The sequence below is a fragment of the Trachinotus anak genome, unplaced genomic scaffold, assembly GCF_046630095.1.
Source record: "Trachinotus anak isolate AG129_WGS33_773 ecotype Australia unplaced genomic scaffold, CSIRO_AGI_Tana_v1 ptg000023l, whole genome shotgun sequence".
Taxonomy (NCBI): domain Eukaryota; kingdom Metazoa; phylum Chordata; class Actinopteri; order Carangiformes; family Carangidae; genus Trachinotus; species Trachinotus anak.
Window position 1 is genome coordinate 6888889 of NW_027273874.1, and position 14669 is coordinate 6903557.

The 14669-nt window shown below is 40.5% G+C and overlaps 1 protein-coding gene across 6 annotated transcripts in view; it reads left to right on the forward strand.

Annotated features, from left to right (window-relative positions):
• The window catches only part of col4a6 (collagen, type IV, alpha 6), a 121311-nt gene that overhangs the window by 91551 nt on the left and 15091 nt on the right, over positions 1–14669 (forward strand). For 2 of the 6 annotated variants that reach the window (XM_071459798.1, XM_071459797.1), the window contains exons 9-26: positions 636–671; positions 990–1052; positions 1614–1649; positions 1770–1811; positions 6451–6543; positions 7422–7475; positions 7637–7699; positions 7892–7936; positions 8386–8439; positions 9114–9183; positions 9293–9394; positions 9523–9687; positions 10152–10193; positions 11259–11354; positions 11767–11924; positions 12048–12230; positions 12443–12626; positions 13963–14007. In XM_071459798.1, the coding sequence (XP_071315899.1) occupies positions 636–671; positions 990–1052; positions 1614–1649; positions 1770–1811; positions 6451–6543; positions 7422–7475; positions 7637–7699; positions 7892–7936; positions 8386–8439; positions 9114–9183; positions 9293–9394; positions 9523–9687; positions 10152–10193; positions 11259–11354; positions 11767–11924; positions 12048–12230; positions 12443–12626; positions 13963–14007 (1531 nt within the window). Of the gene's footprint in view, positions 1–635; positions 672–989; positions 1053–1613; positions 1650–1769; positions 1812–5593; positions 5684–6450; positions 6544–7421; positions 7476–7636; positions 7700–7891; positions 7937–8385; positions 8440–9113; positions 9184–9292; positions 9395–9522; positions 9688–10151; positions 10194–11258; positions 11355–11766; positions 11925–12047; positions 12231–12442; positions 12627–13962; positions 14008–14669 lie in introns of all 6 variants that reach the window. The other 4 variants (XM_071459800.1, XM_071459801.1, XM_071459802.1 and 1 more) reach the window with 4 other exon arrangements.

A 14669-nucleotide genomic window follows, 5' to 3' on the forward strand; every position in this document is an offset into this window, starting at 1 on the left:
TTTATTCTTCCTACAACTCCTGTTTCCTTTCATCTTTAATAAACTGACTTACCTCCTCCTTATTTTGAAAGTGAAATCTGGAAAGTAACTGTAGTTGTCAGAGAAATGAGGAGGAGTAGACGTAAAATAACAGAAAATGGAAAGTACCTCAATGTATCTAATTACAGCACTTGAGTAAATGTACTTAGCTATTTTCAACCTGACTTATGATGTGAGTAGAAAAAGTTTCAAGATTTGTTTTTGCTTTATTTTTTTCTTATATTTTAGAAAAGAACAAAAACTTTAATACATTTTTGTGCAACTGCATCTAAACTGATGCACATATCAGCTCTGAGCCAGCCAGTTTGATGGCATTTGGCCAGTAGGTGGTGCTACAGTACAATGAACATAGTGGCCATAGTAAAATTGAATGTGTAGAAAGGATTTAGATATTTACCAACACTCATGATCCACAACAGCCAGTCAGCATGTTTGATCCAAAATGTAGATTAAACTCTTTTCTTAAAAAGAAATGAAGAAGCTTGCACAGAGTTGGCAGTTAACTGGTTAATCGGTTGAGTGCTTTGTGTTTATTGATGTGATTTATTTCTGACTGCTCCTTAATAAATCTGTGTTTCTTTTTTTTCCTCATTAAGAGTTATCCAGGTGTACCAGGAGCAAGCGGTGTACCTGTAAGATTTTTACTTTTTTTCTGTTCACTGCACAACAATGTTCTGATGAATTGCCTTAAATACAAAATAACACAGCTGTGCTCTGTAAAATGTTGCACTTTATATACAGAATATATTGAATATGTGAAATAATATGTAAATTGCTGTTTGACATTAACTGAATAAAGTAGAGATGGAAGCTTAGGTCGGGGTAAAAATCAAAGGAAAACTGAAAATATATAAGATTTGTGACTGTACTAAATGTTGTGCTGTGTAAAATAATTAATAATATAATTGTATGGATATTTGTGTTGTGACCTGGTTGTTTTATCTCTGCAGGGTATCCGAGGTCCTGAGGGTCCGCCCGGTTTTCCTGGTCCAAGAGGGCCTGATGGATACACCGTATGTGAACTAATTAATCTCTCTGCATCTTAATTTGTCCCACGGCTGCATGTTTATGTTTTATATACTACACTTAATTTTCTGATTCACTAGGGATGACATTAAAAAGGCAGGGATTTCTTTTTAACCCTGCCCAAGGAGTGATGAAGCCTTTTACGGTAGCTAAAAGAGTTGCCACAAAACCAGTTTAATACACCACTTATTCATCATTGATTAAGTAATTCATTCATTAAGGTTTTAATTAATTTCAGCATAATTGTTTTAATTTAAGAGTGTAGTTTTTTATTACCATAAATTTGTGTTAGAAAATTACAAAAAAACTAAAATGTGAGACATAATGTAAGAATAGTCCTATATTCATAATCGCTGTACTATTATAAACTGAAAATATTATTATTAGTTCCACATTAGTTCTTTTGAAGGTATAATTATTTACTGTATTTATTTTATTTCAGACACTAATCTGTCTGTATGTCTAACAATATTTTTATTTCATTGTCGGTTTTTGTGTGAATGTTATTTCTGATTTTGTTGTTGATGTTATCTGTCGTCTGTCTTTAGGGCCCGCCTGGTCCTCCTGGTGCCCCAGGGCCAATGGTAAGTGAAGTAATAGAATATAATGATTCATTATGTTCTATTTTAAGGCAGTAAACAGGTGGTTGTGCAGGAGTGTTTGCCACATTGTTCTCGTCTTGTGCTAACCCTTGTTTTTTCTAGGGAAGCCGCAGTGACGGATATGAAGGAGAAAAAGGAGACAAGGTACGAATCGTTAGCTGAAGCGCTCATAAGGCCTGATGATGCTGGTAGTTTATCTTTGTGACAGAAAAAGTAGGAAAGTAGCATCTACAAGTCTTTACTTTTTGTTCTGTTCTTTGTTTTCTGTGAAGAAAACATTGTACCCGTCCTGTGTTTAGTTTTAGTTTTTTTATCATTCAGTTTCTCTGTAGATGATTAACAGGTTGTGAGTGCAGGTAAATAACTTTCATAAAATGATCTGGACACCTTCATTATAAAACCAACCAAAGCCATTTGGAACCAAATATCAAGATACGTCAGGCCCATATTTGAGCCACATGTTTGAGTTTCTTCTAGCACAGTATACGCCCCCGGTTCCACGGCCCAAGTCTGGCCCATATACAGCGTGATGGTCATGATGCTAGTTCAACATCTGACCCACACACATGAGAATCATCCGGCCATCAGCCAACAATGGAGGATAACAGCCAGAATTAGCCCATATGTAGAAGTACATGGGCCAGACTCAGGCCGTGGACCCTAGGTGGATACTGGGTCTATAACTAATTTAGTTTTGGTTGGTGTTAATTTGCTCAAAGAAACAAACTGTTTTGTGTAAACAGATTATTTATTGTCCCGTCATCTCTAGTTTGAAATGGTATTCAAATACCTGAGTGAGTGTAAAACCCACAATGCTAAACTTCAAAAATTAACCACTTCAAAAAATAAAGTCCAACATTTGGAGCGTGCAGTCACAATGCATTAGCCTAGCTTAGCACAAAGACAAGAAGCAGTCAGCCTTGCTCATTCATATGTAGAAGAAATCTTTTCAGAAGTTTTTCCTTTTTTCCAATACATGATATGAAATTTCAAGTCAGACTTGTTAAAAGATGTTTTCAGTTTTCAAGCTAGCTACTTTTGCCTCCTTGCAGTCTTTGTGACGAGCTACATACAGCTAACAAGTTCCAGGTATATTTGACCTTCTGTGTTTAAAAAAAACAGAAGAGGAAAGCTGCACTCTCAGGCAGAGAAAGGAGAAAATCCATATTGAAATCTTTTATTTAATCAGGCATAATGGTTGAGAACACCCACTGGTTTCGACCTCACAGGGTCAGAAATACCTGGTGTGTTCACGCTGTTTGCTCATTTTTAACCATTAGACTCAGGCTTTTAATAAACTCCCTCTCCACGCTCTGCCTGTAAGAATATTTGCTTTCTGTGACCAGATCTTTATGAGACTCTGCATTAAATTTCTTGTATTTTTGGAGTAAAATGTTGTGGATTCTACATACGTCCATAAACATCAGCTACAGATTAGCGCATCAAAATAGCAGCAGGCTTAGATTGCTCTAGCTGGGTCCTCGGTGTGTGTGTGTGTATGACTGTGCATTTCTATTTGCATGCAAGCCTGCTTGAATGTGTTGGGTGGAGATACAGTAATACTGTGCATGTTGAAATTTTTTTGGTGGTGGCTTGACAACCTGTACTTCTTCCGTCCAACACACATTAATTTACCCTACATCCCTCCTTCCCCTGCATCCCTCCATCCTCCTCCTCCTCTCTCCATCCCCAGATTGACACAGCTACTGAACTGTTTGTTACATCTGTTTCCTGTATGATAAAAAAGATCATGAACCTCTGCTTGATTCAGTCTGGTTTGTTCTTGATGATCTGTACTGCCACTGAGACAAGTCGCAAACGCACCATTTCTATTTGAATCTTATTTAAATCCAAATTCAGGCTCTTGAAGGACTGATTGTTCCTCTAATTCTCATACAGACTGATATGAATTTGCAGTTCTCAGTTTCAAAGTTTTGTTCAAATATTATTTGGGAGTTGTCCAGTGGCGTCACACACTGATTTCTCTTAATGTTGGATGACAGTTCAGAGATTTTATATGATGAAATTCAAGTTCCAAATTAAAGAAAAAAGAAAATCAAGTGAAATTCACCAAATTTTGTCCAAATTATGCATCATTTTCGTGTTTTCTTGGCACTAGAAATAAAAAAATTCTCATTAAACCAAGAAAATAAATCAAGAAAATCATTGACTTCTATTAAAACTTTATTAAAACTTCTGAGCTGTCACCAGAGGACGATCTGTGGACTGTAACTGGTTGCTGGAATCACTCGCTCCTACTTCCTGCGTTGCACTTTCCCCCCTCCCTCCCCTTATTCACATTTGGGCATCTGGTGGTGAACTCTGGGATTTGTAGTTCATTTTTTGCCTGCTCCTTGACTTCTCACCTCCCATCCACTCACCAAACCAACCCACCCATCTCATTTGAACAATCGCACATGGGTACTAACTGTCATCTTCATCCTCACACACTGCATGCACTATGTTCTCAACACCAAACCCTCACACACTGAGCTCAGACAGAGTCAGGGTTGAACTCAGCAGGAAGCAGCAGGATTTTCCGTTAGCCTGTTGAAATACTTTTTTATTTAGGATCAAATTAAAAATGTGCAGCATTAATATTATTTTTTTAGCTTAGGGAAAAACGAGGGCTTGAAAGTTGTCCTCACCTTTCTCTTCTTCTTCTTTGTCTCTCTTCCTCTCTCCTTAAACTGTCTATCTACTGTTATGTTTTTCATTTTTGGTTTCATTCACTGTTGCTTTCTCTTTTTGATTTCATTTTTAACCTTATCTTAGGTTTCTTGTCTTATTTTGACTATGAACGTTGATTTTTGACCTTGGAGAAAGCTGTTTTAAAAAAAAGAAAAAGCTGAACTTTAAGTCCACTAACAAGGCTTTTCTGGAGCTTTCAACAGCATCTGGTGGTCTTTACTAGAGGAAGGTGTTGGCCCAGTTTTCCACCCACTGTTACAACTCAGTAAAAGCCATGAGATGTGGGTGAAAGCTCCAGAAAAAAACAATTAAGTCGACTTTCTATCTATCTATCTGGCCAAAAGTATGTAGACAAATGTGTTCTTTTGTGCTGTCTGGTGCAGTTCATGGTTTGGTGTCTCAGTGCTATAGTATACAATGGTATTTAGACAATATGAAGTGCAATGTGTGTAAATAACACAATCTAATGTCTAATGTCACTTTTTAACGGTGTCCATAGATTTTAAAACCAAAAGATGAAACTTCCAAAGTTAAAAGAATAATCAACAAATTTCAATTTGTCCACCAGGTTCCTGTCCTATTGAACTCCGAAGTGTCTTGAATTTGAAGCGAGTATTTGAGTTTGGAGTCTGGCCCATACTTGGGGCACATGCTTATTTTCTTCTGGCCGAGTACATGCTTGGTTCCTCCGCCCAAATCTGGCCCTTGTACAGTTGTCAGATGGTTATCCCAATCCCATTCTGGTACATACACAGAAAATCATTCAGTTCCGGAGGATAACAGCTGGACTCTGTCCAGATGTGAAAGTATATGGGCCAGATTTTGACTGAGGTCCCAGGAGTTTTTTGAGCCAGAAGTTTCATTTTGTCTCACTACGTCAGAACTACAAATTAGTAGCTGTACTTTTTTTGACTTCTTGCTTAGATGGGTAAAAGCTGATCAATGGCTGGACTTGGATGTTCAAGAATCATATGGATGTAATGTTCATGTGTCTACATACTTTTGGCCATGTAGTTTATTTCTTTGTGTTTCTATTGTCTCTTTGCTCATTTTTTGTTTTACCTTCCATTTACATTTTCTTCATCTTTGTTGCTCTTTTGTCATTTTCTCCTCTTTGTTTTTTTCTCCTCTTTTCCTCCTCACTTCCCATCATCTCCCTCTTTCTCCTTCTCCACCCTCCACCCCCACCTCCTTCTGATTGGCTAATGGTGTGTTGTGTGTATTTCGGACTTCAGGGCGACGTGGGTCTTCCTGGACCCAGTGGTACTCCCGGCGACGGGTCGCTAAGAAGCGAACAAACTCTCACTATCTACAAAGGAGATAAGGTAACACAGCAAGAGAGGGTAGGAGCTGAGGTTGTAGCGCTTCCACACACACACACACACACACACACACACATACACACACACACACACACACACACATACATACACACATACATACAACACACACATGGATGTGGTGGGGTTGAATTATAAAAGTGGTAAAAAGGTCAATAACACAACAGCAAGCAGGACATCACAGACTAAAGGTTAAAAGAGGAAGAGGAGCAGTGATTGCTGCAAACTTTACAGCCAAAGAGGAGGAAGTGTTGGCAAAGAAAAGTGAGGAGTCGAAGGAAGAGGAGGAGGAAGCTTAGGGAGTGATGGAGGAGAGGTTGGTCCTGACTCAAAACCACAGAGGGAGCATCAGTCCATTAGATAATCCCATCAAATTATCTGTAATCCCAGCCCAACCAAAACTACAGGCCTTTTGCTCTTCTCTTTGAGTTGTAATCAACCAATCAGATCATTTCTGTCTCCAGAGATTAGGATAACCTGAACTAAAATCTTTATCGTGATGACAAAGCCTCTCATCATCACCCCAACTACTTCCTCACTCCGCTCCTCGCTCTGCAGACTACGACCTCTTCAGTGGCTTCATGCAACGCCACAAGGGGTCCATCCTCCAGCCAACAGTCCTTCCTGTCCTCCCTTAAACGCCCCAAAACTCTGCCGCTGTTCCCGACACCTTTCCCCTCCTCGTTCTGCCTCCATCACCTGGCCGCCGTTGCCGTTTAAACAGCTCTCTCTTCCTTGGTTACGGCATCCAGGGCGACGTGGGCTTGCCCGGCGACCCCGGCCAGCCAATGATCAATGGCGTTGTGGAGTTTGTGGGTTTGCCCAAAGGAGACAAAGGAATGCAGGTTTGTTGGAAAACACGGGTCTTCTCATATAGTTCGACATTTCTGATGTCAAGCAGAGCAGCCAACGCTGTGTCGATGATGGACATGGCCTGTAAAAGTGTCCAACATCAGCCATGTGTCCCTGAACTTCCCACCAAGTTTCTCTGTGATATAAAGTCAGAATAAAAAGTAAGTGAAATGTAAAATATACTTGTGTCTGCCAGGGTCACTGTTTCTCATGTGGCAAATGAATGTTGACCTATTTGTACCTGTGGTTATTTAAGGATCATATTGGAGGTTTCACCCATCAACTGCAAATGGTGTCTACTTTTTTTAAAGGATGCCAGTGACTTCCTACCTTTCAAGCAGCCATTTGTTTCAAGTTATTTGACAGTGATTGGAAATGAACTTGCAGAGAATCTGTGGAGAGCTTTTAAGGATGTTTTAATGCCCGAGATTTGAGCATTTGCTACTAAACAATAGCAAACAGCTTTTTAAATCAAGAAGCGGATGAGTTCATGTTATTATTTATAAGATCTTTTTGATTACATCTATGACGGTTGGTCAAAGTTTGAATGCTAAAGCATCCTTGATGCTGCACCAGCAAGAAGAGTAACTGTCCTTAATTGTCCTTAAGTTGATGTAATGTGATCCACATATGAAGCACCTAATGGGTGAGGCCACTTTCAAATAATTCATTCCTGTAAAAATTGCGAGGTTCATTGTTCTCTTCTTTGTTGTGAGTGAGATAATACATGCAAAGGTAAGTTTTGATATAAGGAACGTGTAAATGATGCATAAACCTAAGAAATGCAGATACAAAACATCCATCTAATACTGTCATATAGATCATAATTTAATATTTGTTCATTTTTGTTTTATCTGTGTCTGTGTCACAGGGGGAACCAGGCCCGAAGGGATTCAGAGGATTCCCTGGCACACCTGGCCAACCTGTGAGTATTTTTGTAGAATTAGAAATATTAATTTCCAGTGTCACTTCATTTCTGTATAAACAGTTAGAAAAACTGGAGATGATTTCAGTGAGAATATCAAACAAGGAGATAAATTCTGGCTTTAACACTTACCTATATATTTTTTTTTCACTTAATTGCAGGGACCTTTTGGTTACCGTGGTGAATATGGAGAAAAGGGCATCCCTGGATACCCCGGAGCAAGAGTAAGTGCTAAACAGTAATTTCATATTTTAGTGAAGAAGATGAAGAATCTCCTCCTTGAACCTCAGCATCCCACAGATTCCTTAGAATTTAGATGCATTTGTTTCCTGTCTTCCTCTGTGGTTAAATGTGTCCCTGACTCATCCTTTTCTTCTTCCTCTGTGGTGGATGTCGTCTATGATTCCACCAAACAGGGTCCTCCAGGTTTTAATGGCCCACCTGGCGCTACAGGACAACAGGTAACTCACTGGTGAAACCAATTTAATTCTGGGTTGAACTTCATCACCATCAAACATTTTAAAACATTTTCTGCAGTGGTACAAGTATTCAGACACTAATGTCAGGACCACAATGGAAAAACCCTGCATTTAATCTTTTACCTAAGCAGAAGTATTGAAAAGTGATCAGTCGAATCCACTTAAATATCAAAAGTAAAGGTTCCCTTCATTCAGAACATCATGAATTATCAATACAATCAATACCTATTAGCAACATCTAGCATAATATATATTACTACTTTATATTTTCACACAGTTACACCAAAGGTAATACTTCCTATTATCTGAATTCATCTTCTATTTAGAATGTAAACTGCAGACGTAACTTGTAACTATAGGTCATAAATGTAGTGCAGTAAAAAGTAAAATATTACCCTCTGAACTGTAATGAACTTTTTTCCTTGATGCAGGGATTCAGGGGTAACCCAGGTTTCCCCGGGCAACCAGGATACATAGGACCCAAGGTAAACAGAGAGTGTGTGTTTGTGCACTGAAGTTTTCACTTTCTTAGTTACATAAATCTGCATTTTCACAAATCTATTGTAAATTGAAATGTAAATACAAAATGTAAATACATCTAATACCGCCCACTATTTCGTCTTGTATTGCAGCTTAGGGCATGTTAGTTATTCTTGGCCTGCTGTCTGCTGTCAGCCCCCAGTTACTATTACAGTATTTGTTATACTTTGACTTGTATCACAATATCACTGCATATTAAACTTAACAAAGACAGGGCCAAATGGTTTTCCAAAATGTATTTTCAATCCATTTGTTGTTGCTGGAACTTTTTTACTATCATGCAGAATTAATATTTATCTTTGCAGCTTTGAGTGGCTTCTCAGTTTTGTTTGTACATTGCATTGTGGGATTACACTGCACAACAACTGCAAAAATCAGGGTTTGTTTCAGTATTCATGATGGTTTTGAGGATACTTGCAATACCAGTATTTTACCAGCAGATGGTGCCAGTGTTTCTTCTTTTTCTGGTTTCCCTCAGGGAAGCTGTTCTGTTATTTAGAGAGATAATGACTTCATTTTGTGTTAATATGTGGTACAAATGGGTTTAAAGGAAAAATTCTTGTTAATTTTTTTATATGTAACATGTTAATTTGTGAGCTTTTGAATGTGTGTCTATTAGGGAGACCAGGGAGAACCCGGACTCCCAGGACCTCCTGCTTACGTTAATGAACTGGGCACCTCTGTTCAAGGTAACAGATTTATTCATGACCTAATAACTTAATAATTTGACAGTGGCCTATATTTTAATATGTGTAAGCCTTCTTTGTTAACTTTTTTCTTTCCTGTGATTGGCTGCAGGACTCCCAGGTGATCCAGGCTTCAGTGGCCTGCCCGGTGCTCCAGGTGACCAGGGAGCTCCAGGTTTCCCAGGACCACCAGGCCCACCAGGAACAGTGTTGGGCAAGTTACTTGAACATTATCATCAGATACATTCAAACAATGTCAATCATCAATAAACTGCACAGACTGGTTTATTTTTACATTAATATATTAATTGAATGTATCTGTCAATCATCTCCTCTGCCCAGATCCCACATATGGAGCTCGTCCAGCCTCACCAGGGTTTCCCGGGACCCCAGGCCCAAAGGGAGAGAAGGGTAACCCAGGTATAGCAGGCTATGGCATTGAAGGACTCCCAGGCTCCCCTGGACTCCCCGGACCCATCGGGCCTCCTGGACCTCCAGGCCCCTCTAGTATGTTCACGCAGAATTGACTAACAAAAGCTCTCTGGTCCTTCACAGGTGGTCATGATAAGGATTGACGTGGCTTATTTGAGAGATGAGAACTGAAGCCTTTTGATAGCAATGAACATGAGCGTTTTACAATATGACAGTATTATTCTAAACTTCCCTCTTCCTCCTTTAGATGTGTTTTCAATTTATACTGTTGTTTAAGTTGTCTTCTATTTTAGCTGCATACCTGCATGAAAGGAGTTTATTATTATTTTTAGCGATAAAATTACGCAACAATAAGCAACTTCAAGATGGAGATACAGCATCATTCTGGTACTGAGCTGCGGTTGGCATCATATACTTGCAATAGGAAAAAGGGTTTTGTAACTTTGCAGTCAGAAAGGTCAGGTCATCGGTAAGAGTACAAGACAAGGCAGAGGCAGACTTTAAAACATAATGGCTGACTGACTTTACTGTCCTCCAAGGCTCGTCCACTGATCCCTGCGTCATCTATCCACCTCACAAAGGTCAGTCAAATACGGGTAACCTAGGCAGCCATATAACGCTATGATCGCCATGACTTATGTTCAGCCTGTCAAAGCGAAACTCAGAACAACAAACACAACTTTCAGCAGGCAGTACCTAACTGCCAAAGTGCTTTTTTTTCACCCCAACGCTGTACTCTGTGCAGGGTGCTGTGGTAAGTATAGCTGAGGAGAGCGCAGGCTCTTCACTGGCTTCAGACTTGGATGGGAGGGTCTCTCTGCTCCAAGCTGCTTCTCTCATCTTTGGCCACAAAGTGTCGCCTGCTCTGAAAAAAATTCACTGATTTTACATGGACGTTCACGCTTGGCAGAATTTGCAACAGGGATTTTTAATTCTTTTTTTTTTTTTGTTTTATTGGCACAAACACATTAAAAGAACTGAGACACAAACTGAAAGAAAGTAATGTTAACAACAACAATAACAATGATAATTATCAAATGCTTTCTTTCAGTTTATTGGGAACATTTAAGATCTTTCATCCACATGAGGCTCCCTGCAGCCCCCATTAATTCATTGGCTGATGTGATGAGCTCATTCACTGGATGAAAAAAATAAGACGAGTGTGTTTGTGTATTTGCAACAGGGCTATGCATGCTGCTTGTGGCAAGTAGCTCTTAGCCATTATAGTCGATGTAAAATCACTGAATTCTTGCTAAAGACAATGCTGTTTTATATTTTACTCTGATATAAACAATTTAATGCTTTAAAAAATAAGCATCTGTCACCTTGCAGCAGCAGCTCAAATCTTCATGACCAAACAGAGCAAACTAACCCTGATTTCACACTGTGACATCAAGCTGTGCTTCCAATCTGCTGATTTGAATCATTCCTGTTTTTTATTATATAAACATTAAGGTGTGAGTGGAAAAAATAAGTTCTTCTAAGACAGGAACTTACATATCTTACATCGGTCAGTGCAATTCAGCTGAAGATGAAACAGTGTGAAATCTGACAAGCACAAAACTTATACTTTATTTGAGGCTGCTTTGTGACTATTTTACCATTAATTGATCTAATGCAATGTGTGTGTGTATGTGCGCTTGCAGGTTCTCCTAATGGCATCCCCACCAGCTACCCTGGAGAGCCTGGGACACCGGGCCCCAGAGGACCGCCGGGTAGCACAGGATACAAAGGCTTCAGAGGTACACGCTCTCTAGATATTTCACTTCAGTTTTCGAACAAACAGGACGATGGCTGCTTGAAAACTTTTCCTGCTTGAGTGGCCCCTTTTCATGATCGCATATGTTTTCACAGATAGAGACATCCTATTTTTTTGCTTACATTTCATTTACATTTTGTACATTTTTCAGTTTGACATTGCTTCAACTGATGTGCAAAAACTGACCCCTATTCATTATAGCATTACGGTGCATTTTTGTCATATAAAAAAAAGTCATGATTTCTTACAGTTTTTGGGGTAAGGATGGTCACCCTCTACCTCTTCTGTCCTCATCCCTCCTTTTCTTCCCCTCTTCTCTCATTACCCTTTTTTCCCTTTCTTCCCTCTATCTTCCCGTCCACTTTCTGCCTTCTTTGTTGCCTCATTTCCTCCAGGTGATCCTGGCGACTGTGCCTGCCGCGAAGGAGGCTCCCCAGGGTTGCCTGGATTGCCTGGAGCCCCTGGAGTAAACGGCAGCCCCGGCTTCCCTGGACGAAAGGGTGAGCTTGGTGATTCTGGTTCACCTGGCTTTAATGGCGTTCAGGGACCTCCTGTGAGTAAAATTTTAGACATATATTAGTAGTATTATATGTCATAGATCCTAATCTTGTAGTAAACACTGACACTGTTCATAAAAGGGGTTTTTGAAGTAATGCAAGTTCCCACCCTCATCCAGGGTCGACGTGGTGAACCCGGTTTCTTTGGTCGTAAGGGAGAAAAGGGGGCATCGTACTACCCCAACCCGGGTTTGGGGGTGAAAGGAGAGCTTGGAGCTCCTGGGCCTAGAGGACCTACAGGTGAAACTGGAAAATCTGGCAGAGACGGGCTGCCTGGCTTCCCTGGACCCCCTGGGCCCCCAGTGAGTACTAAGATACAGAGGATTCATATTAATCTAAAGGTTTTCATCTGCAAGTTTCAGCAAGTTCTTAAAACAACAAATACAGATAAGGATTTTAATGTGACCTTCCCTTCCCTTCCCTTCCCTTCCCTTCCCTTCCCTTCCCTTCCACTCCATTCCCTTCCCTTCCCTTCCCTTCCCTTCCCTTCCCTTCCCTCCCCTTCTCTTCACAGGGTGATCCTGGCTTTGGCACAGTTGGAGAGAAAGGTTTCCCAGGGTTCCCAGGCTCTAAGGGTCGTCCTGGCATCGCTGGCGAGCCTGGCATTGGTTATGTCGGAACCCCCGGCTTTCGCGGAGAGCCTGGAGACCCCGGTATACCTGGGTTGCCAGGGCAACCTGGGTTACCTGGACCAAGAGGTAAGTGACAACAGGGAGGACCAACAGAAGCAGAGGAAAGGAGTGGAAGTGTTGGTGTGCGTGTTGTGTTGCGTGTCAGAGAGAGAAAGAGTGTGTCGACATGGATGTCATGACGTATTCTGTCTGCAGGGTGAAACCCTGACCATACATCCATCTCATCCCATCACTGCCCATCCTCCATGTACTGTAGTTACCATAGCAAGCTCATCCTAACACCCTAAACCATTAGAAGACATTTGTAGGGGACAGGTTCATCAGCCTCGCTGAAGCAGCCAGCTCTCCAGGACCTGAAGGGACAACATGGCTCTTGTTAGATTTTCTCTACCAAAGCAGCTTCCAGCCCTTCATGCCTCAGCTGCAGCAGCACACTTTTAACTACATGATTAATGGTCTCCATTAATGTGCTTATACATCTCTTCTGCAGCCAATAATCTATAATCCATAAACTGCTTCGTTAGTTGACTGATTGACAAAAATGAGATTTTAATGCTGATTGTGCAACAGCTACTGTGCTTCTTTAGTCTCAGAGGAGGTGAGAGGATTTTATCCGGCAATCTCAAAATTATGATTCACAAAGCAGTGAATTATTCTAGAAAGTTGTGTTTGGTTTGAAAATTAATTAAAAGAAAATTACCTTTTTTTAGACCCACTTCCTCACATTTGTTCCACTGGTGTCTGAACACATTACACCATTACATGGCACCATTCAACTGTATACACCAGAACAAAATAAATTGTATATAGAAACGAAGGCTTTACTCAGTTCTTCCTCTCTGAGACTAAATGACACAAAATCTTCTGCAGCAGCTGGCCACTCATCTTCAGTATGACTGTGTGCTCTCATGCCATGAAGCTAATGCTAAACAACTGATTCATTTTGCTTTTAATATGAAGGTTATTGTCACTCACAGGCACTGAGAGAGAACGAGGAGAGGTCAGCAGAGTCGGTTTGGTAAACTCTGGAAACATTTCTGTCACATTCACGAGCTTTCAGCCGAAGTCTCTCCTCTCGCTCTCTCTCTCCTCCTGTTGAGGGAAATAATCTGTCTTTAAGCACTTTTACATTGAAGCATTTAATATGCCTTTGCCTTAACTGAATGAGCCTTGAATTAATTGAACAGAACTGATTGCTGATTTGCTGATATCCGTTTAATGAAAAACAATTTAATTGCTTTATTGGCGCATGCAAATGACCCTGACTGGCTTTGTATGCTGCCACCCTCTACCTCTCTCTCTCTCTCTCTCTCTCTCTCTCTCTCTCTCTCTCTCTCTCTCTCTCTCTATTCATCCATCCCTCCATCCCTCTGACCTTCCTTGTGCATGTGTATCTATCCAGGTGAAAACAGCTGTGGAGGGGTTAATGACATCGGAGAGGGAACGGGTGGGTAACTAACTTTTTCATCCACCAGCCAGAGTAATGAGCCTGGGACAGAATCTGTAGCTTCAGTTTCAGCCAACCCAGCCACTGGTGGATTCATGAACTATCCGAGTAAAGCTGATTGCTTACACAAGCGATGGAGAAGACAGGTTTACTTACCTTTTAGGCACTGCCAAGAGCTGGAAATGACTCAAAGAGATACCATTAGATGGAAATAAACAGCTCCCAACAGAGGTTTGACCACATTTTTTTCAGTTAATCATATATTGCTGCAGACTTGTCTTGCATTGTGTTCCCAATGTAAATGGGCTGTTTTATTTTAAAGTAATTATGTAACTGCAGTGATACAATCGCCATGTGCACAGTTAAAAGGAGACAAATTCAATATATTTTGCTCCAATAATCTAATTTTTAAAGGTCCCATATTTTACACTTCTCCAGTGTTTTATTTGAAGTGTTGATATCCATAAGAAGATATATTGGTGGTTTTAAGAACCAAAAACTATCTCTCTGGAGCTCAAGTAACAAACAGGTCAGTGAGACAGTGAGCCAATCAGGAGAGAAGATTTGAGCCTCTCTCCTGATTGGCTTTTCTGAGTGATCCATTAAACATATAGCAGATTTCAGGTAAATCAAATCCTGCAAAGCTGGATACTGAGTCCAGG